Raw genomic sequence first — 25,084 nt, forward strand, 5'->3', positions numbered from 1 at the left:
AGAGAGAGAGAGAGAGAGAACACAGTCCACCAGTTTATGACAGATCAAAAAAGATATTATCTAGATGCTCAGTACCGAGTTGACGTATATACCAGGAATGGAAAACAAAACATTGGTTTTCTTCAATATAGATATTTTTATCCAGGTGGTAAGTTCTTCCCTTGATGCATGTATGAACGTGCTTGAATTGGTGGGGGAGAGGGAGCGAGTCGTGGGGGGGGGGGAGGAATACATTACGCCTCTTTGGGTTAACCAAAACGCATTATCTAGATGGACAGTAGAGTATACAGTAACAAATTATCTGTATTAAAGTAAAATGCAAATTTGTTGCTGCCTACTTTTAAGTACGTGTCCTTGCCTTTTTAAAAATATCTTTTATAGTAAAGCATATTTTCAATTTACCTGTTTAATGTAGGGGTAAATGAAAATATTATGCTTATTGGACTGATCTAAAAATAAAAGCTAATAGCTGAAAAATACGTGTTAAAACTGAGACTTTTTTTGTTTTCTTTAGAATCGTCGCGTGTTCAAAGAAATACCGGAAACTGGAATAACATTATTAGTACGCAGTGATGTTATTTAAGATCATCACAGGCCGCTGTTTTCCATAGCTTTCATGGCATGGATAAACGTTTTAATTTGAAGCAATATTGACGATATTGATGAAGCTGCTTTCCCTTGTGGTGGCCTTAGGTTTGCAGCAGTCTGATTTTCCGGTTTAGGTTGTACTGAGGAATGTATTCAAGTTATATCTGGGTATTTGGTTATATCAGAATATCTTGGCCTACGGAGAATATCAAGAAACAAGTAGTAGTCATTTGAGTGTCCTAAATCTTAGTTGTTACAAGAACTGTTCCGCAAAATGGAGGATACAAACAAAGAACATTTAGGAGAACTGAGGCAGGCAACGAAATTGAACCAATGTTCTTGCCTGTGGCGAAAATATCACCACCATGACGACAAATAATCCATCTCAAAGAAATTCTGTTATCGAAAAGGGTATATAGACTTCACTGCATTTTCCTTCGTCTATAAAAACAGCCAGGTGCTGTATCCATCAAACAAAATTAAGATTTCACAACCTCAAAGATACATACATATATAGAACAGCCTTCAATTTTACCTCACACACTCCTACCTGAACTTATAGTTGAATCTTGAAGGCTGGAGAAAAATACATTTCCCTTTTTTTATACGATTATGACAATGACATGACAGCATGAATACAAGAAATTCATCTGTAATCAAACCATGAGAGTTCTACTGTAATTGTCATGGGCTCAAGAGTGTATGATTTCTTAAAAAAATGAATCTAAATTTTATATGTACAGAGAAATCAAAGGGGATACCGTGAAAGACAGACAACTTGGATGGTTTGCTCATGAGTATTTAAGGAATTAATTAGTGGGCGTTCAGGGGGTGTAACATCTAGTAACACAGGTGAGACTTGTCCTCAATAACAGTTGTATCAGTGGTAAAAATGCTGCAGGTTTTATTTTCTATGATTTGGAATGAACAATTCAGCGATGGATTAAATATTTTATATTTGGGCCTACACCAGCAAGCTCACTGCGTGATAGAAATTCATGAAGGCGGACTTTGATGTTCCCCCTGAGCAGTTCTGGGTTCCCAACCCAGATTGACGGTGCTGAAATTTTATACCTTCCCTGATAAGCCTCGACACTGCATTGTTTCCACAGCTGTTGGGCAGCGTATGAAAAAAAAAAAAACACATAAATAAATAAATAAAAAAGTTTGGGCGGAGCCAAGGATCAGTAGCGAAGATGTCTACTTATAGAAATGAGATTTGGGAATGAAAGAAAGGGTTCATCCAAGAGAATGCAGGATGCTCTGTGGTCACGCGTGTTTATAAAAACGATAAACAGACCAACATACGGGTGTTGCAAAAGTAATGTTCAAATGAGGAATAGGTGAATATGATTATAAGTGGGGATAAAAACACGCAACGTACAGGGCACAACATCAGTCAGTGCTTTGCGGTAGTAACCCTGTTTGCCTCTCAACCCGTTTCTTAATTCTGATTTTTTTGATGTACAGTAGATATAAAACTCATGGCGTCACTTACATTACACATTTACACCAAACGCATTGCAGAGTTTTACTCACCGCAGCTGATAGAGAAAAGAAGGGAAAAGGTCTCCCCTTAAATTTTCCCTTCCATTATCGCTCCCTCATGAAGCTGCCACTTCACTTTCTTCTTTCCCTCAGTCTTTGTGGGAGTTAGAACCTCAAAGCTTTCAGCGGAAAACTCGTAATGAGCTTGCATACCTAATTATACTCAACCAACAGTTTCTGACAAGAGGAAAAAAAAGCAAGGGACGAAAGCTCCCTCCCTTCTTAGCATTAAATTTTTAACTAAAATGGCTAAAAGTGGGAAAGAACATTTTTCCTGTTATATTTCTGGAGACGTTTCGTTTTTTACTTTCACTGTTGAAATATTTTTCTTTAAAAACGTTGCATAATTAACTGCATATTCAAAATTGCATAAGGGTTTTTTATGGGAAGTAAAAACGTCACGAATCGTATTCCTTTCTTTACACGAAACGTGTTCTGTTTTTCGTTATCCAAGAAGTTTTTCTTCTAAGGCAACCATAAATAGCTGACGCAGCGAAATAAATGTACTATTAAGTGAGTTAGAAAAAAAACTTATGCATACAGGAAACTCACTGCTTTTCATAAGTTACTGCTCATCGAATAGTGCGTAAGATTTTCATTTAGGCTGAGCTTTTCCTTATCACTTATTATCTATCCTTTAGTACTGTTAACCTGTTCGAGGTAAAATGTGCACACAGTAGAAAAACTCTACAGTAAATGCGCCTCCAATTTGGATTAACAAATACTTTTAATTAATGATAACCTTTTTCTGTATCTAGTGACAGAAAAGGGGAAATGCATTCTTGTACTTGGATCAGTACTGATTTTACCCAACACCAGCTTTGCCCAGCCACAGTGTCTATCAGTGTCAACAAAATGGGAAACCGATACTCGAAGTCACAGCCCGATGATGGTTATAACATTTTCTAGGTTGGTATCCAGTAAATTGCTGGACGTTAGAAAAGACAAACGTATTTCAAAAACCGTTAGAAATAAGGTGCTTCTTTCAGAGTACTGGGAAGGCATTTTGAATGCTTAGCTTCATTAGGGTTACCCAGTATAAGGACATTGGTGATATATTATATTTCATTTTAAACCAATCTTTTTGTGATATTTTATACATCGATAAATTGTTTTCCAAAACATTGAAAGAAAACACGTTGTTAGTTACACAGAGGTTGATAAGTTTTAAAGTTTTATCTATCCCATATGAAGACCATTTTCCTCTTGGGATAGATAAAACTTTAAAACTTATCAACCTCTAACTAACAACGTGTTTTCTTTCAATGGTAATTTTTACAAACAAAAATTTGGCTGTAGCATGGGAAGTCCCCTATCACCCCTTCTAGCAAACTTGTACATGGAATATTTCGAAACAGAACTTTTGTCGTCTATCAAACCCCGTAATATGATCTGGCTTAGATACGTAGATGATATCTTTACTTTCTGGGACAATTGCTGGGGGGACTTTAATGAATTTTTTAATAGGCTAAATTCGCTAGTTCCGACCATAAAATTTAAAACGGAATGGGAAAAGGACGGAAAACTGCAGTTCCTAGATGTACTGATCATAAGAAAACAGAACAGATATGCATTTACAGTATAAAGAAAACCCATCTTCGCTGTTTCCTACATTCATTTCTTAAGCTACCACGACGTCTCCGTAAAAATCATGGTAGGGTGCAACTTATTCCTCAGAGGACTTAGGATATGTTCAAATGAGTACCTAGATAAAGAATTCAACACGATCCGCCAACACCTAACGCAACTGCTCTATCCACCACACATTATCGAGAGGGCTATTAACAAAGCGAATAAAATATACTATAGAGGTCCCACTCACAACAGACAAATAGATTTCAACAACAAAATAAAGCTTCCGCACGACGAAAAAACATCCAAAAGCCACCGAACAACTCAGGTCTGACAATCCCTTCATTTTTCATTATCCCAAATCCATCGGGAGTTCGCTCATTAACATATACTTAAATAACAAAGGGGAAGAAGCCGGAGTTTACAAGATACCGTGTAGCAATTGTAATGACATTTACATAGGCGAGACAGGTAGATTGCTCTCTCAAAGAATAACAGAGCACAAAAGATCAGTACGTTACGCTTCGGAGAGTTCGGGGATTTTCCTACATATCAGAAATACAGGACATGTCATAAACTGGGGTGGGGCGGAGTTGGTTTTCAAAAGTAGCTGTCCGTACAAAAGAAAGATGCTGGAATCTGCTATCATCAATCAAACCAACAATATGAACCTGTCAGGAGGACATTGGAAATCGGACGACATCGACGCCTTAATCCTCAGACCCCTCCTGAAGAAGATGACCCAAGAAACGCGACCTCCAGATCCATCGCCAAACGGGAGCTAATGAGGCCAAAAACCACTAGGGAATTGGTCTCTCTCCTCCTTCTTAGGAAACGGTCACCGTCATACCATCGGAGCCTTAAGGCCACACCTTTATGTTTTGTATATATACCCTTGTAACATTTCTCTGTCCATATTCTACCAGTGAACAGGGCACAGAAGCAAGTGCCTGAAATATATGGTTTCAACGTTTAAATAGTGTTTTATGGGCCTTTCTTATATTCATATATATATATATATATATATATATATATATATATATATATATATATATATATATATATATATATATATATATAACCAGGAAATGGTGAATTCCGTGATTGATAACTCATTCATCCCAGTCACAACTAGATCGTGAAACTCTGCCCCTATCAGGTTTTCTTGAGTCATTCAATTTGCAGCTTTTGAAGAGGCTAATGAGTCATCACCTGAGAAATTTTGTTCCTTAACTTTCTTCCCTTCTTTTTTCCCTTTGCTTTCACAAAGCTGAGCTTAATGTGGGCACAGTTTGCCTGTCTTAGTCTCTTAGCTTTAAAAAAATAAGTAATGACTAAGTACTTACCTTGAGGCAGCGCTTGTAATTTACAGGCTTTCTCAACTATTTAAGCGATAAACATGAGATATATGTTTAACTATTTTTGGTTAATTAGGTGTTAAGTTATCTATGACCCTTCAATAGACAATAAGAAAGCAAAATATACTAACCAATGCTCCTGAAACTTCTCTCTGGGACGAGATGCCATAGTCTGCTGAATGGTCATTAATAATATCATCATTTGGCTTTAAGATATTGGTAAGGCTTAGAGCAAAAAGTGTTCATTTTAAATATTAGGAATTAATTTTGCCCTGAATCGTCACAGCACATTCTCGGGTTACTTTGCCCAACTCTTCTTTTGACATGCACAACAGCTAGGTCCACAGGCTGATCATGTATATATTAAGTCAGTGAAGAACTATGTGCTGGCCTGTCAGAAACACATCCGCTGCAGGTGCAGATGTGTTGACGTCGGAAGTTTACACGGTTAAATACTGTGAGGTATCTGACGCATGCATTTGTGCTTTCCTGACCATGATCAGGATTTAAGTGCATGAAGACAGTGCGAGTGAGTATGTGTGTGGCACTACTCTCTAATGGTATATTAGCAGAGGAACAGGCGCTTCCGGGGAATTTCATATTGTGACTGGGTCCAATTTGTTAGTGGTGCAGTGCTGAAGGACCACCATTGGAAAATCTGTTATTTGTTGCCATAGAAGTCAGTACCATAACTCATGAACGTTATGTCTTTTCCAGACATTATGTGGAATACCTAGTTGTGCTGCAGTGAAATTCCTGTTTCCATTATGCATCTTCCCATTCTGTTCTCCACTGTACATTTTTCTGTTTTGAATATTAATGTTATTTAACACTATTTCAGGTTTTAATATATGATATGTTTCTTTTAATATGAATTCTGGGTTCGTCCTTTGAGGATGAATATTTTGGAAGAGGTGTTTACTCTTTTACATACTTATGACATTTATTGTGGTCTAGAATAATTATGACCTATTTACTTTGTTTGATGATCAGGGTGTTAGTCATTAGTATTGGTTGGTCTAGAATCATTAATCTGAATGTTTGTGAATCAGAATTTCCTCTAGGGATGATTTCCATTTATAGGGGGTGAAATTCACTCCATTTCACGATCGTAGCTTTTGCTGAATCACTTTCGTTAAATTTACAAATAAAGTCTAGTTTTGTATATCAGTGTTTAATTCCAGTAGGCCTTTGTTTGAGAATAGATTCAGTGAGAAGAGACGACAAGGGAGAAGGAATTTGCTGACCCAGGGATGGGCCACCGCTACCAGAGAGTGATAGAAAAGTAAGATGATTGATGCTGTTCTTAAAACGGGTACAGCAATAGGATATGGCCCTATTTGACCTGGGGATAGGGTCATTAACATATATGAAAGGAGAGTGTTAATGGCAGATGTATTTATAGTAGTACCAGCAATGGTAGCAATGGTGCAAGTGATACTGATGATAGAGCAATAGTGATGATAATACTAATGACAGTTACAGTGATAGTAGCATTAGTGATGCTAGCAGCCATAATAGTGCTAATGACAGTAGCAGTTATATATTTCTCCATTTGTATAAGTTTTGGTAATGCTAGTAGCAGTTAGTGATACTGATGACAGTAGTAGTTAATATTACTGATGGCAGTTTTAATGGTATTAGCTTATGTTTCACTAGTGGCGATGGTAGTGGTGTTGATAGTGTACGTATATAACAATTACCATTACTAGTACTACTTCCATTATTACCACTTACTACTTAGATTTAGCCAGCCTTGTGCTGGCACGGGCTCTTGCTTTACATCAGCCCGTATATTACCACTTGATAAGAAGGATGTTGAATCCGCGAGACAAGCTAAGTTGTACATCCAAGAGATCAGGCAAAACAAACGAAATATTTATGTCCATTTCAGGTTTACAGCGAAATGATAAACTGCTGTGAAAATTTACATATGTTCATGTACCCTATCCAGTCTCTAAAAAAATAAGCACAGTTCCCTGAAAGCATTATTTTAAATGTTTCTACCAAAGCACAAAGCGATTGTTTTGCCTGATCTCTTGGATGTACAACTTAGCTTGTCTCGCGGATTCAACATTCTTCTTAACAGTGGTAATATACGGGCTGATGCAAAGCAAGAGCCCGTGCCAGCACAAGGTTGGCTAAATCTAAGTAGTAAGTGGTAATAATGATAGTAGTACTATACCTGCCACACGCTAAGTTGGCGGTGATGGTCCGCCCACTTCGTTAGTTCGAGTCCTTTCTTGTATATTCACAGAAAATAGTATGATATGATAGAATCCTCTTTCTATTACCTTATTAAGTGTTAATCATTGGAGAACTAGAGTTAGAAATATTTTCATATCATTAAAATGCTATTCGGAGTAGGGAAACCAGAAGCTTTATAAATTACAGGAAATCGAAGCCAAAGATAAAAACCTTTGTCGAATGTAAGCAATGCTTTATTTCGGAGCATTATGTTATATATGGATTCAATAAATCAAACAATGCAATCCAAGTTTCATGATAACTTATATGCTGTCGATTGCATACCTTTGAATATGCCGTATAATTATATGAAACATAAAACACCACGAAATATGCCTGTTGGAAGTAGGGAGGAGGTGTACTGAGAGAAACAGCCGCTCAGCGATCACCTGATTTTGACAGCTCGCTCACCGTAGACAACTCGACTGATTAAGTCAGTGTTGCCATTTCTATAATTTGCTACTTCTGAAAATTAATTTATGAAATATCGGCAAAATTCGAGCGCCGGAATAATTTGCTATTTCTACAGAAACTCGTAGAAATCGAGAGAGAGAGAGAGAGAGAGAGAGAGAGAGAGAGAGAGAGAGAGAGAGAGAGAGAGAGAGAGAGAGAGCGCTTGACCCTCATCCTCCACCCACTATATTTTGCTACTGATACCTTTAAGTTTCACTGCGTTATAACCTGGTCTAACAGACTTTTAAGAATGGAAATTTGCTTCAAATATATGTAAACATGCTTAGGTAAAATAAACATACATCTTGATACATTAACATTTAATTGATTCAACAAAAGAAAATACATTAATCAATCATTGGATAGGCTACATCAAACAATAACTTGAAATAACAAAATCATTCATCATCGCTTTCCGACTCCTCACTGTCACTGGTGATGTTTATAATCAATTTCTCAGTTAGATGGTCACGTGCTATATCCCTTTTCCTATAAATATCCTCCACTTCTCTTGCATGACGCATACGTGACTTCCAGTCTTCTGCTGTTACTCTGTCTATTGCACGTTTAGTTATACGTTCAACATTTGTCAAAGTCTGATTGGGATTTGAATTGCATTTCTTAACCTCATTTTTTACTTGTGCCCAAATCAATTCTATCGGATTGAACTCGCAGTGATAAGGAGGAAGTCTGAGTACCTCATGGCCAGCATCTCTAGCGATTTTGCCAATTTCATACTCCTGGAGGTACTTGTGCTGCTTTACCACATGTAGAAGTTCGGTTTTGGTATAGGAAGGGTCATGAGCTATATTGTGGTTAGTTAACCAGGAGACAATATCCGATTTCCTTGAACTGCTGACAGGTGCTTTGTTCAATATTTTTGAATGATATGAAGCATTATCTAGGACAATGAGCGACCTAGCGGGAATGTTTACCAGTAGCTGTGTTTGAAACCATGACAGGAAGCATGTATGATTCATACTATCATGGTAGTCACCCTTATTACCATTTTTCGATCGGAAAAATAGCAATCCTCCTGGTACGAATCCATATTCTCCACCAGCATGCACTATGATAAATATAGCTCCTTTACCCGTTTTCACTCGTGGACCAACAATTCCATCGGGTAGAGTCCAACATTTGTCCACACACTCATTTTGATTTACCCATGTCTCATCCAGATATATTTCCGGTCTTGGAGAATCGGATTTTCGGTTTTCATCAATAAGCCGTAGATATTTATTTCGGGCAAGAACAATATCGTTGCTTTCCATCAAGAGCTTCCTACCGCTTTCAACTTTCTTATAACGAAAGCCGAGTTCCTTAACAAGTTTGAGAAGGGACATATAAGCACCAGAGAAATTCAGAGGTGGCTTCTTCACCTTATCCAGCAGTTTTTCTATTGTTGGAATTTCACCTCTTTCATAGAAAGCCATTATCTCCTGACGTACACAGTCCTTATCAAAATAATCTAAGGCTCCCATTACTGGTGACTTTCTTGACCTAGGGGGTGGAGAGTGCATCTCTCCACGCTTGTGTTGCTGCTTTGTGTCTGGCTCGTTATCCGTCCCACACGTTTTGTGTTTTTTAAGCAATCCTCCATTATTATAGTTACTCCTTTATACTTCAGTGTATGTATAGTATATCGCTGAATGGTGACTGAGCTGAGAGCTGTTTCTCTTTTTTCAATGTTAGCGCGGTTAACAACTGCGTTTGAAATTTCCGCCAATTACAGTAACTGGCTAATTTAGTGATCATTCTGCCTCCCTAGATAAGGCGCATGTTTTCTAACCATTAAGTATGTTATTTGGACACGTGGACTACTATATTCATACTATATAGCATCTCCGTATTTAAATGACCTTTACAATATACATGATTCTGACCAATTTCTTATATATTTACGGGATATTGAAGATAAATGAATCAGAGTGCATTTGAAATCGTGTAAAATCCTTGACTTTGACTATTTGAGTTATACTTTAGTGATAGTTTTCTCAAAGTTCTCAAACGTTTTCATCATTTAAGATACATTTTCATTTTCTTTAAAGAGTATAATTAACTTCTACAATAAAAACAACCTGAATTAGTAATTGCAAGCGCCTTCAACACACTCAACTGAATAGCCACACGAATAGTTGCTGTAATCCAATTACCACCTTCGCTTACCAAGGGGCGGGGCATCACCGCTAACTTAGCGTGTGGCAGGTATAGTAATGGTAATTGTTATATACGTACACTATCAACAGCACTATCATCGCCACTAGTGAAACATAAGCTAATACCATTAAAACTGCCATCATTAATATTATCTACTACTGTCATGTATATGTATATATGTGTGTGTGTATATATATATATATATATATATATATATATATATATATATATATATATATATATACGCCATATTCACAAATGGATGACAATATTGTATCTTTTCAAAGTAAAGCCAGGATGCCACCACGCAAATACTTAGTGGTGATTAGTGCAATCTCAACAGATTCTTGTTATACCTGAAATTTCATGATTTTTAAAGCTTGTTTAATATTTTGAAGTCCATTTCTGTATGATTAGACCTAGTACTAGTTTTAGGATAGAGTCTAACTGTATTCAAAAGCTATATATATATATATATATATATATATATATATATATATATATATATATATATATATATATACATACTTTATTTTTCACTTTCATGCATGCTAAATGTTTAATAATAATGTATAATTGCAACGATGCAGAGGTTTAACTGTTATTTCATCAATAATCACCAATAGACTAATGCAAATACTCAGCCTAGACTGGTGAGTCAGTACATAACTGGTATGCGATTATTTTTATATTCTAAATAAGGTTTTGCAATACCTAGATATAGCCTAAACATTAAGAGATATCCTCAACTTGACCATATCAACGACAGTAGTACATTCCGTTTCGAGTTACGATTAGACCTAGTGCAGCTATAGGCTGACTACGACGGCATGAGAACCATGAGATTCGAACAAGGCCATATTAATTAATGTAAACCATAACCTCCTCACTTTCCCACGTTTATTTTCAAAGGACCCTTTCAAGAAATCTCACTGTGTATTCTCACTCTCGCCTCCTTCTTCTCTGCAGGTTTTCGTCGAGGCTGCTGCAATCACTAGAAAACATCAGCTCTAATGGCCTTGTTCGAATCTCTCTCATCCCATCTTAGACAGACTATAGCTTTAGGATAGAGCCTAAATGTATTCAAAAGATACGGTACACATTTCGTCCATGCTAAATTCCATTACTAATATTGCGTTCGTACAAAAGGAAAAGTGCTCGAAGTGAACCGAGAAGTTTAACTGATATTTCACTAGAATTGACACAAGCGCTACACGATTTGAAACTCAATATCTTATTCACAAAGTACCTGTTCAAATTTGAGACATCACGTAAATTTTTTCCATCATTAATGATATTTCATAAAGGGCTATTAATAAATGGGTTAAAGATATGAAAGTACGATTGCCTTACTTCATAGAGGTAGGATATCTGGGAAATCGGCCACAAATTTTCTGCCACTCTCTCCAGGTAGTCAGGGCGATGGCCCAATTCTAAACAGGGCTGCTACTCTAAAATTTCATTTCCTCCTACCACTCGTGCTCATTTTCCCCTGCTTCCCCCTACGGCCATCCCCCAGCTCAACTTACCCCAAAAATGAGGATTTTTTTTATTCTTTTACACGAGTTCAGAATGAGATATCCACATACAGCCTAAATATTGGAGTTATTGCACCATTTATCCCAAATTTTAAATGCTTTTTTAACACGGATGATTTGAGTAAAAGTACATTTTATATATTTAAATCTTATTCATTTTGAATAGCAAAGTAATGTGGAGAAAAATATATTTTCCCTGAGAAACACTAAATGTATGTTATAAGCAAATAAAGAATATTTTTTTGCAAAAAAAAAAACAAATGTAAACTTAATCGATTCTTTGGTATTTCTAAATAATAAATCAAATACGTGATAGGCAAATAAAAAGTATCTTTTCTTTTGGCATAAGAAGTAAAGGAAAAATTAATCTTTGGTATTCTTTTCAATTGTCATTTCTCAACACCTGATTTTTTGGGGGGGTAAATTCTTAGTTAAAGTAAGTATATTATACCAATTATAATGTATATAATTAATTCGAAGAAAATCTTCAGCCTCTGTATCATCCAGGATCTGATCATTTCCTTTATGCCCATACTTGTGCATGTAGGTTTTTCTTCACTGGTACACAAGTGAGCAAGCCTCGGGTTCATCAACTTGAGAGGGGAAAGGTTTCTGTGGTTCAAAATACCAAATTGCACTGCCAAGAGCGTAGCCTTCTCCCTGACAGAAGTAACCATATTGGCCCAGGCTATCACTTCATGCCAATTAACTGTTACTAACAAAGTAATTCCTTATCATTTACTTAGGGTGAGCTATGAAATTTTTTTGTAGCCTATGCCATGACAACAAATAGTACACTTATTTGTAAGGCCTACTTACTTCCTTCTTCCCTCTTCAACCATTCACATAAAAACATTTTCAGGTTTAAAAGTCACTGTTCACAAACCAATGACACCGTCACCATGTCTCTCACCATTTACCTCACATTATAGTGACATAAGTTGGCGCTGGTGGGCTGGGCAGGGTGGCGGCTATAGTGGTTGATGAGGGAAATTAAAGACATCAACGCTAGTTTTATATATATATATATATATATATATATATATATATATATATATATATATATATATATATATATATATATATATATATATATATTATTTTTACTAGAATCAAAATCCCCTACTTTCTCCCTACATAATACAGTTTTCGCCGTAGGTATCCCCTACCCCCTACTTTTGGCTAATATCCCCTACCGTAGGGGATTTCCCCTACGAGTGGCCGCCTTGATTCCAAATGTAATTCATTACCAGTAAACCATTCATGAATGTAGAAACGGTTAAAAAACTCAAATACAAAATTTTGGCATAAAAATATTCTACAGGTGCTATTTTCCTTTCTTGCCATGTGAATATACTGTACATGTCGGAAAAAATTTTCCGCCATTTCCGTCATCTTCGAAGTGTGACGTCGTCATCCGTTTCTCGGACGAATTTTCGTCAAAATCCAGCACTGCCGCCCACCTCTTCTGGTTGTTCCTATACGTTCACCAATATTTCTCACAGGTACTTAGTTTTCATATCATTATGGCCCGGGTATTTCAGTAGTAACTCAAAAGAACATATTTATCAATGAAGTTAGTTTTGCACTTTTTTTTGTATTCTTTGTTAAGAAATGTCTTTTTTTTATATTCGAATAAGATAGAATGAAGCCAATCACCGGCCGATATCATAGGCAGTGTTGCCATGACACATTTTTAATGAAGACAAAATTCCGAAGGCAGATTAGCTGACACCTACTGCAATAAGTTCATCTCCGCGTGCAAAGTTCATTTATGTATTTCTTTCGTTGTTTCTCACCAGAAGATACATGTTACTAACAGGTTTTTGTACTTTCGATATTAATACATAAACTCTATAATGTTATAATTTTCCTTCTTCTTCCAGATTCTGGAAACAGACATCCTCATTCATCTATGGAACGGTATTGCCTGTGTCCATTATCATTCAGTATAGTGTTAGTGCTGGTGCTGGCATCGCTGGAACCTATGTCACGAGTGAGTGGATAGAGACAATAGCCTATGCCGTTTTGTTCCTTGATGGCCTGGAATCATGTCGTGAGGAAATCCTCTCATCTTATTTCTCAGAGGGTTAAAGCGCAACTGGAGTAAATTTCCCAGGGGATTCAAAGTTGTAAAAGCAGAGGAGAATCTTCGGTTTAGTTTGATATTAGTCGTCATCCGGACTAAACCACGTTTCTTTTACTCCTACGCGGTGTTTTATTCTTCGTTTATGCTTTCTTCTTTCTTTGGATTTCAAAGAAAAATAAATTACTTTTGTTCTGCACCAAAAGCTTTTTACAATCTAACAATAAATCAACCACTACAGGGTTTCTATTCGTTGTAGTTACAGATGAATCTTATTGGTTTGGGCCGGATTTCCGGTTTCAAAACATATATTTTGACAAACGTGATGACTCATTCCATATATTTCTTCATTATATATATCAAACTTCTTAATATAACCTGCTGGATTTGAAGCTAGTCCCTGAGTCCTAACGAAGGGTGAAGGTAGGAAAACCATAAAAAGGTTCTTAAAGATATGATGGCTAGAAAAATATTGTGTGAAAATAGGTTAACTATTTTTCATGAGGCCAAGTCGGTAACAAATGTCGCGAACTCGTTTAAAACTAACATTTATCAAAACTAATTTTATTTTCCGGTACACCACAAATACAATTATTATTAATTCCTTTACACAAATATATTATATATATTCGCATTACATCTTTCCTATCAAGTATACGTGATAAATCCTTCCGAGTTTCTTATTTTCTCTATCTACATTTTCTTTTCAGTTATATGTAACGCTGACCTTCATTACAGAAATGTCTCATATTTTCGCGAAACTCTTAACCTATGTAAGATGGGTAAAAGTCTTCCACTTCGAGAGAAAAACAAAAATACTGGCAAGGTCCCGGTTATAGGAAAAACCAACATTTTCACGTATTTGCCACCGTCATCTCATCCTTCATCAGTGTAGGATGTGACTTCCAAAGGAAAGAGCTCCTTTCTCAGCGAGAGATAAGTGTATTTTGCACAGTATTTTAATAATGAAATGATTTCAAAAGAAACAAGTGTCGATTTAGGGATTTTCAGTGATATACATCCGACGAAGATGATGAAGGGTGTCAGTTCAACGAGAACAGAGAGCCTCACCACGAGACTCGAGTTCACTCGAAGAATTTGTTTCTAAATGAAAACTCGAAACTGAACGACACTGAGAAACTGGATGGCAATTTAAGAAGAGACCAAAATGAGGTGAAATGTAAAAAGCTGAAGCAAAAGCAGCTGGGGGCTGAAGTCTCGCTGCAAACATTCTTCAGTACATTTCTATAGCTTGCCACTGAATGCAGATTGTAAACGTATTCCCCTGAGAGTTATTCAATCCGAAACCTCGTGATAGGGGACTAGTGCCATCAGTGTACCTCCCGTGGTGCACTGTAGGCATTACTTAAGGGTCTTTGCAGCGTCCCTTCGGCCCCTAACTGCAAATATTTTCATTCCTTTTACCGTACCTCCGTTCATATTCTTTCTACCATCCGACTTTCCACCCTCCCTAACAATTATTTCATAGTGCAACGGCAAGGTTTTCCTCCTGTTCCACCTTTAAGACCTTCTTACTATCAATTGCCCTTTCAGCGTTCAATGACCTTATAGGTTCCAGCGCTTGCCCTTCGGCCTAAATTCTATATTCAATTCTTCTCTTGTGAAGTCTTGTACATGATGCAAGAGCGGTATCAAGAGAGGGGTCTGTTGTTTTCCAAGTTCAAAAGTACAGCCACTGTTTATATGTACAACATTTTGTTAGCCACGTGTGGAAGTCAAACGTGTGTTGCTGGAAAGTGTTGCATATACTACAGTCTACAACTTCACATCATTTGTTTTAATTAGAGAGAGAGAGAGAGAGAGAGAGAGAGAGAGAGAGAGAGAGAGAGAGAGAGAGAGAAAAGAACTGAATGTTTCTCCCCGAAGACTGAATGGATTTCTGTGCCAAAAGCTAACACCAAACTCTTAATGGTTACATTAAGTCTCTCTCTCTCTCTCTCTCTCTCTCTCTCTCTCTCTCTCTTTCTCTTTGTCTCTTTTTTCTTTATTGGCCTTGATGTACTTCATTATAAGTTACAGCACAACACCGTAGTATCCTTTAATAAAATGTGGAAAATGCATAAACATTAAAAACATAAAAGAAGCTCTAATGAAGCCAAATGGCTGCCTACCCCTCTCCACCCATCAAGGCTGGTAGTACGATACGGTACTGAATGTTTTTCCGTACTTCGTACCTGGCTAAAATACCGTACTGTAATTTCGTACCGTACCCTCAATTATTTTTCCGTACCGTACAGTTCGGTAAAAATAACGTACCGTAATTCCGTACTTTTATCGTGCTATAAGAAAACTCAATCTACATCAGTAAAATCCCCTCTTTATGAAAAATTTGAATGCCAACAGGGACTTTATGTGTACGTATATATATTCAGCTGTCGTAATAAAAATAATAATGATGATGATGATAATGACGATAGTATTAACAGTAACAGCAATGATATCAATACATAAGATAAAATTAGTTATAGCTACTACTAGTAATGTCTAATTACAACAGAACTACTATTACACCACTACTACTACTATCACACACACACACACACATGCATGGTATGTTACAAACTGAAATGTTAAGTACCTTAGTGATCTACTTGTGCAGTCACTGAAGAGGCCAAATATGCACGAGTAATTGCTTACTGACATATCCAAGTCTAAGGTATGGTACGGTAAGGAATTATGCGCATTTTTTCTGTACCTGAATCATACCGTACCGTACTTCGGTAAAATTATCGTACCGTAATTCCGTACCATACATATAGACTAAATGTCAACCGTACCGTACTGGACTCTGTACCGTACCGTAATGCCAGCCTTGCCACCCATCCGAAACGGCATTCCAACCCCCATCCCAGCTGGGGAAAATCCTTCTCTGGCCACCCACCTTTCAAAACGACCCTTTCACGCAGTGAATCTATCTGTAAACAGCCTTACTGCAGCTCCTCTCCTGTGGTGCTCAGCCTTCCAACGATGTCCCCTCCCCCCTACAAGGAAATTTTTCCTGGCCTCTCACACCTCCCAAACCCTGTCTTGGTCTTTTTATGAGAGGAAGCAGTGTTACCAACATTTCCTTAGATTGTGCAGCACTACCAAACATTGGAGGGCAATTTTAAAAATGTTTTGAAATATATATATATATATATATATATATATATATATATATATATATATATATATATATATATATATATATATATATATATATATATATATATATATATATATATATATTTTTTTCATGATGTTGCCTTTTAATATGTATATCCTCCTATAAGCTTTGTCTCATACAAGAAAAAGACAAAGGTTTTGTAATGTTACATGGCTCTGATCACGTATGCAATTTTGAGAGTAAGACCTCATGATCGATTACGTCATGTTTTGTCCTGATTGTGTTCGAAGCGTTTTGCCAGAAGTGATGTCACCTCCCTTTTTCTAGAAGAATTTTTGTATCTCGCACCAAAAATACCTTAATGACGTCATATATTTCATGCACTACTGGAATCTTCAGATTAAATCTATTCATTCTTATTTCAGAGACCGATCAGTTTGGTTCCCTCTCTCTCTCTCACTCTTTATTCAAAAGAGAGAAGTTATTAAGGTAAAATGTTGTGGGCACTGGTATTAGTAGTAGCTTTTGAGATCTGAATTTAATCATACTATTTAATTTGTAACAGCACCCGGTAAAAAATTGTGTTTGTGAAATTAGTGCAGCTGCAAAGGGATTTTACAAAGGTTTTCACAAGCTTGTGCAAGGTAAAGTGCATTTTACTTATTATTACCATGGTATAATAAGGTGTATTAGGAAATTTTCCCTTAGTGAAACTTTTATTGATAAATCTTTTGGGTATTTTTGTGTGTTCTTGTGTTCGCAATTTCTTGATTTTTGTTGGTTATTTTACATTTATTTACTTAGCATTTTAAATATTTCTTAATAATTTAACATTGCAGACTTTATTTAACCCTTAAATGCTGACTGAACGTATCGTAAGTCAACTAAAATTGTCTGTCGGGTGACGAGCGGACGTACCATACGTCAACTACAAAAAATTTCAACCTTTGGTCAACTTTGACTCGACCGAAATGGTCTAAAAACGCAATTGTAAACTAAAAATCTTATATTCTAGTAATATTCAATAATTTACCTTCACTTTGCAACAAATTGGAAGTCTCTAGTACAATATTTCGATTTATGGTGAATTTTTGAAAAAAACTTTTTCCTTATGTTTGCGTGGTAATGCGGCCGAAAATTTCAACAATTCTTTCGTCATATTGTCGTAATTTTTGCACCATTTTATATTAGCCGTTACATAAAGTTTTATATATGAAAATGTGCGTAATTTCATGTAGAATACAACAAAAAATAACTCATGGTTGTAGCTTCTATTAGTTTTGAAATATTTTCATATAAATCACGATAAGTGCCAAAATTTCAACCTTCGGTCAATTTTGACTCGACGGAAATGGTCGAAAAACGCAATTGTAAGATAAAAATCTTACATTCTAGTAATATGCAATTATTTACCTTCATTGTGCAACAAATTGGAAGTCTCTAGTACAATATTTCGATTTATGGTGAATTTTTGAAAAAAACTTTTTCCTTACGTCCGAGCGGTAACTCGGCCGAAAATTTCAGAAATTCTTTCGTCATTTTGTCGTAATTTTTGCACCGTTTTATATTAGCCGTTACCTAAAGTTTTATATATGATAATGTGTGCAATTTCATGTAAAATACAACAAAAAAAGCCATGGTCGTAGCTTTTATCAGTTTGGAAATATTTTCATATAAATCACAATAAGAGCCAAAATTTCAACCTTCGGTCAACTTTGACTCGACCGAAATGGTCGAAAACAACAATTTTAAGCTAAAACTCTTACATTCTAGTACTATTCAATCATTTACCTTAATTTTGCAACAAATTGGAAGTCTCTAGCACAATATTTCGATTTATGGTGAATTTTTTTTAAAAACATTTTCCTTACGTCCGCGCGCATTAACTCGGCCTAACATCTCAGAAATTCTTTCGTCACTTTGTCGTAATGTTTGCACCGTTTTATATTAGTCGTTACATAAAGTTTTATATATGAAAATGTGCGCAATTTCATATGTAGAATACAACAAAAAATAACTCATGGTTGTAGCTTCTATCAGTTTTGAAATATTTTCATTTGAATCACGATAATTGCCAAAACTTCAACCTTTGGTCAACTTTGACTCGACCGAAATGGTCGAAAAACGTAATTGTAAGCTAAAACTCTTAAATTCTAGTAATATTCAATCATTTAACTTCATTGTGCAACAAATTGGAAGTGTCTAGCACAATATTTCGATTTATGGTGAAATTTAGAAAAAAACTTTTTCCTTACGTCTGCGCGCGGTAACTCGGCTGAACATCTCAGAAATTCTTTCGTCACTTTGTCGTAATGTTTGCACCGTTTTATATTAGTCGTTACATAAAGTTTTATATATGAAAATGTGCGCAATTTCATATGTAGAATACAACAAAAAATAACTCATGGTTGTAGCTTCTATCAGTTTTGAAATATTTTCATATAAATCACGATAAGTGCCAAGATTTCAACCTTCGGTCAACTTTGACTCGACCGAAATGGTCGAAACACAATCGTAAGCTAGAACTCTTACATTCTAGTAATATTCAATCATTTACCTTAATTTTGCAACAAATTGGAAGTCTCTAGCACAATATTTCGATTTATGGTGAATTTTTGAAAAAAACTTTTTCCTACGTCTGTGCGGTAACTCGGCCGAACATCTCGGAAATTCTTTCGCTACTTTGTTGTAATGTTTGCACCGGTTTGTATTAGTCGTTACATAAAGTTTTATATATTAAAATGTGTGCAATTTCATTTAGAATACAAAAAAAAAAAAATAACTCATGGTTGTAGCTTCTATCATTTTGAAATATTTTCATATAAATCACGATAAGTGCCAAGATTTCAACCTTCGGTCAAGTTTGACTCGACAGAAATGATCGAAAAACGCAATTTTAAGCTAAAAGTCTTACATTTTAGTAATATTCAATCACTTACCTTCATTGTGCAACAAATTGGAAGTCTCTAGCACAGTATTTCGATTTATGGTGAATTTTTGAAAAAAACTTTTTCCTTACATGCGTGCGGTAACTCGGCCGAACATCTCAGAAATTCTGTCGTAACTTTGTCGTAATGTTTGCACCGTTTTATATTAATCGTTACATAAAGTTTTTATATGAAAATGTGCGCAGTTTCATGTAGAATACAACAAAAAATAACTCATGGTTGTAGCTTCTATCAGGTTTGAAATATTTTCATATAAATCACGATAAACAGAACAAATTCGACCTTCGGTCAACTTTAACTCGACCAAAATGGTCGAAAACTGGAATTGTAAGCTAAAACACTTACAGTCTAGTAATATTCAATCAATTACCTTCGTTTTAAAAGACACGGGAAGTCTCTAGCACAATATTTCGATTTATGGTGTATTTCTGAAAAAAGCTTTTTTTTACGTCCGCTCGTAACGAATTCATACATCATTTTGTGATATTATTTTCTCTGTGTTGCTTTGATCGTTTTACAATTTGTTATATACCAAAATCATTGCAATTTAGTGTACAATACAAATAAAAAATAACTCATTAGCTTTAACCGTTTTGCTCACAGCGGGATTTGTATACAATTATATATGTGTTACGTATCAGCCTCGAAGGCAGTAACAAAAATTATTTAATTTAAAACCCAAAGATGTTGAACGGATTTTATGGGTTCAATTGGGATCCCAGGGCTACGTCAAGAAAGAAGTGAAGGATAATAAGAATAAATAACTATAAAAATAAATTATAATAGTAATAATAATAATAATAATAATAATAATAATAATAATAATAATAATAATAATAATAATAACAATAACAATAATAATTAGCTTTGGCTGGTATGACGATACGGGACCTTAGATAGATAAGGTATCCGGATGACGATGGATGGGTCCAAGATCTTCTGTCACATGGTCTTCAGGTATCTGGATGACAATGGATAGGTCCAAGATCTTCTATCACTAGGTCTTCGGTAGTTCGATAGAGAGCTCTGTCGGGATGTCTTTACGTCGTATGGCAATTACGACGGGAAGCCACCTTCATAATCAGGGAAACTCGGGAACAACTTCCAGCAAGGGCAGGATCCAGTTCGGGGCCACCACAAGCGATCCACCAAAATCATAGCCTTCAAAGTCCGCACTGCGTCCAAGATACAAATCCAAGTCAAGTTCTTCTCACGGGAGTAAGCAGGTGACTTCTCTCAAATCCAGTCAAGTTCTCCTCACGGGAGTAAGTAGGTGACTTCTCTCAAATCCAGTCAGGTTCTCCTCACGGGAGTAAGTAGGTGACTTCTTCTCAAATCCAGTCAGGTGGTGACTTCTACATCCGACTGCAGTTCCAGGCCACTCATCAACTCGGTTGCCCATCAGCCAACCACCAAAGAGGAGAAATAAGTATCAGTCTTAACCAGCCAATTATACGAGAGAACAACTAAACGAGAATAATAAATATTAATAAATAATTTACGGCCGTCAATGAACAATTAGTCAAAAGGGTTAAACTGCCATGATTATGAAAGTAAAGCAGCTAAGTAACCACTGCAGCAACAAATATACGGATGTCAACAACTGATAAACAACCAACTATCATTGACGAGTGACTAAACTATCGTTGACAAGTGACAACAAATAAACCCTTAAAGGCAGATAATACCAATTCAGGAACACAAACAACATATATAAATATATGTACAAATACGAACTCATGGGTTCGTAACACCCTCCCCCTTAAGAAAAGAAAAGGAAAAACAATTTCTTTTCTTTAAAAATAAAATACCTATTCTAATATAATAATTACTAAAAGTCCCATTGGTAGGCTAGACGGGGTAACCACGATTCAACCGACCAATAAGACTTCCAGAACATCTTTAAAAATATCTTCATAGGATAAAATTAAATCTACTAACTGTACTCTATGAGCCTCTGACAAATGTGATAATTTAGTCTTCAGATTTTTTAATATTTCTAAATTACTACTAGTCCATCCTATTTCCACAAATTCCTCACCACTCTTCCGCTTTCTTCTGAACTAACATACTAGGCTCTACTTTCCTATCACAATATAATTTAAGCATATTAATATGGCAAACCCACTGTTTCTTCTTCCTATCAGGTGTGTTAACCACATAATTAGAGTCGTTAATTTTCTTCTCAATTCCATAAGGACCCACAAACTTAGCTTGCAATTGATTCTCAACTAAAGGTAATAATATCAAGACTTTGTCTCCCTCTTTAAATGTCCTACACTTAGTTTTCACATCAAACACCTCTTTCATTTTTCTTTGTGACTTAACTATAGTATCCTTAGCTAATTCCCAAGCTGCAAAAAGTCTACTTCTGGAATTTGACACCCATTCTAAAATATTGGAATTTGGTTCCTCACTTTCCCAACTATCTCTAAGCACCTCTAATGGGCCCCTTACATGGTGTCCAAAAATTAACTCAAAGGGAGAGAAACCTAGAGAGTCATTAGGCATTGATCGAACAGCAAATAATATGTATGGTAGATCTGTTACCCAAGAACTATGATTATCTATACAATATTTCTTAATCATGCTTTTCAAAGTCTGATGGAATCTTTCAATGTCTCCCTGGCTTTCTGGATGGTAGGTTGTAGAGACTATATGTTTGATTCCTAACTGCTTCATCTGATCCTTGAAATATTTAGACATGAAATTACTGCCTTGATCTGATTGGATGGTTTTAGGCAGACCATAACGTGAAAAGAAATCTACCAGACATTTAACAATTACGGAGCCTTAATTGATTTCTATGGAATGGCTTCTGGATATCTAGAAACTCTATCCAATATAGTTAAAATGAATTCTTTGCCAGCACTGGCTCTTGGTAGCGGGCCAACCACGTCTATCAAGATGTGCTGGAAAGGTTCACCAATAGAAGGAACAGGTATTAGTGGAGCTTTGGGCACTATTTCATTGGGTTTACCAGTCAACTGACATATGTGGCATGATTTACAGAACCTAGCAATGTCTTTCTTCATTTTTGTCCAATAAAAGTTACGCCTGATACGCTCTAAAGTTTTGCTTAGGCTATACCTACATGTCCTGCAAATATATCTTCATGTCCCCTTCTCATTATATGACTTCTAAATTTCTCAGGCAGTACTATCTGGTCAACTCTCCTCCACTCTCCAGAACTACATTTCCCAAACAGTATATCCTCCTTCAAGTAATACAAATCTCCTTCCTTACCTCCTCTCTCTGCTATTTCTCTCAAACGACTAACCTCAGGGTCATCTTTCTGCTCTCTAACTAAAGACTCCCTAGACCATTCATCGGCCTCCATACTAGATACTACTTCTCCACCATTTAATTCTAACTCATTTTGCCATTCTCCTGGTCCTCAAAAAACTTTCCTATCTCACACTCCTCCTCAGCTTTTAACTCCTTCGACTGAGCTCTGGTAACAGCACTAACTGGAAGAACTTCATCTACAAAGTCTAAGGGTTTCTCAAACTCACTGTCTACTGGGTTACAAATTAATAAGGGATCAGTTCCCACATTACCTTTGGCTAAATCATTACCTAACACTAATCCTATTCCCGCAATAGGTAAATTCTTAACCACTGCCACTTTTACCTCACCCTCTATTATACTACACTTAAGTTTAACAGTAATCAATGGGCAAGACACAACACTATCATGAAAGCCACCTAATAATACTACTTCATTTTCACAAATCTCAACATCTGGGGGTACCACAGATCCTAACAATAATGTCTGAGCTGCACCAGTATCCCTTAAAATTACTACTTCCTCCTCACTACCTGGCTTATTCATAAAATCTACTGTACCATGGGATACATAAGGACCTGAAATCCTTCAATAACTCCCCTATCCTTTATCTCTCTCGCTTTTCTAAGCTTAATACCCTTATCTGCCCCAACTAACATCGTTTTCTTACTAGGAGGATTACCTTTTAACTTATAACACCTAGCCATAACGTGACCCTTCATACCACACCCATAACATACTATCTCCCTAGGGGGTAGGTTACTTCTCCTATAAAAATTATAACTATTGGGAGAGGGAGATTTAAAATGTCTACGTGGAGACGAAGGCTTAAAATGTCTAGGAAGGGACATGTTACTTTTTCCTGCCTCAACTCTTGTCTCCCCTTCATACACTTTCTTATGGGTCAAACTATATTCATCTGAGGTTCTAGCGGCTACTTTTAATGTTTCTACTTGAGTTTCCTCTAAATGAGCTTTTAAATCTTTTGGTACACAGTTTTTAAACTCCTCCAACAAAATTAGCTCCCTCATATCCTGCATATTTCCTACTTTCCTGGAATTACACCAGTCTTCAAATAACCTTTCTTTGCATCTAGCAAACTCTGAATAAGTCTCATCACTTGCTTTCTTTAACTCCCTAAACTTCTGCCTATAGGCCTCAGGCACTAAGGCATATGCTTTCAAAATAACATCTTTCACTAATTCATAATTAGAGCTATCCTCAACTGACAAAGCTGAATATGCTGCCTGGGCCTTCCCAACTAACACTACCTGCAACATTATAGTCCAGTTTTCTACCGGCCACTTCATCTGTTTTGCCACCTTTTCAAAGCTGGCAAAAAACTTACTGACTTCTCTCTCACTAAATTTAGGCACTAACTTAATATTGTGGATCAAATCAAAAGACTCATCACTTCCCTTATTCCTACCTCCAAACTTCAATTGAGCTAGTTTAAGTTCGTGCTCTCTCTGTCTCTCCTGATGTTCCCTCTGTCTCTCCTTATGTTCCCTCTGTCTCTCCTCATGTTTCCTTTCCTTTTCTCTATCCTCTCTATCTTTCTCCTTAGCCTCATTTTCTAATTGCTTCAACTTAATCTGCAACTGTAATTTAGTTATTTCATACCTATCTTTACCAGTCTCACTGACCTCATCATCATCATCAACATTATCACCCTCCACAAGGCTACTTCGGCTACCTCTACTACCTCTCCTACTTTGAACTGGCTTAGGATCTTCATCCTTCCTAACTGGAACTGGTTTATCCTCATCAATAGAATCTGCCTCTAAACAAAGATATTTCATAACCACCGACTTGATTACTTGCTTCCTATCAGCTCTACTTACATCTAGCCCACCATATTCTGCTATTAATAAAAGTTCATCTTTCTTTAATGATTCAATGTCAACCTCCAATGTTTCCGTATTTATAAATGGTTGTACATCTTCGATACTGGTTAGAACTGCCATTTTTTTTTTTAAAAAGAACTAGATGAAAAAAAAAATACTAAACCCTAACTCCTAAATTCTATCCTCCACCTCAAACCTGAAGAGCACTGGATAATCCCGCTGAGGATGCCATTTGTTACGTATCAGCCTCGAAGGCAGTAACAAAAATTATTTAATTTAAAACCCAAAGATGTTGAACGGATTTTATGGGTTCAATTGGGATCC

The 25,084-nt window shown here is 36.3% G+C and overlaps 2 protein-coding genes across 2 annotated transcripts; both read right to left on the minus strand.

Moving 5' to 3' along the window:
* Nucleotides 1-8,128: 8,128 nt before the first annotated feature.
* Nucleotides 8,129-22,965, minus strand: LOC136825827 (uncharacterized). Its single transcript, XM_067082782.1, has 2 exons — nt 22,906-22,965; nt 8,129-9,322 (listed from the first exon to the last, which is right to left on the minus strand). The coding sequence occupies exons 1-2, from the start codon at nt 22,963-22,965 to the stop codon at nt 8,165-8,167; spliced, it is 1,218 nt and encodes a 405-aa protein (XP_066938883.1). The 3' UTR covers nt 8,129-8,164.
* Nucleotides 22,966-23,464: 499 nt separating this feature from the next.
* Nucleotides 23,465-24,880, minus strand: LOC136825828 (uncharacterized). Its single transcript, XM_067082783.1, has one exon. It carries the CDS (start codon nt 24,878-24,880, stop codon nt 23,465-23,467), a length of 1,416 nt encoding a protein of 471 aa, XP_066938884.1.
* Nucleotides 24,881-25,084: the final 204 nt, after the last annotated feature.

This window comes from Macrobrachium rosenbergii, chromosome 39, assembly GCF_040412425.1.
Source record: "Macrobrachium rosenbergii isolate ZJJX-2024 chromosome 39, ASM4041242v1, whole genome shotgun sequence".
NCBI lineage: Eukaryota > Metazoa > Arthropoda > Malacostraca > Decapoda > Palaemonidae > Macrobrachium > Macrobrachium rosenbergii.

Excerpts from the sequence above, each read along its gene's own strand:
- LOC136825828 (XM_067082783.1), bottom strand. The coding sequence starts at position 24,880 with ATGGCAGTTCTAACCAGTATCGAAGATGTACAACCATTTATAAATACG.
- LOC136825827 (XM_067082782.1), bottom strand. The coding sequence starts at position 22,965 with ATGGAGGCCGATGAATGGTCTAGGGAGTCTTTAGTTAGAGAGCAGAAA. Across the intron at positions 9,323-22,905 it reads AGCAGAAAGATGACCCTGAG|CCAGACACAAAGCAGCAACA; the intron begins GTTAGTCGTTTG and ends ACGGATAACGAG.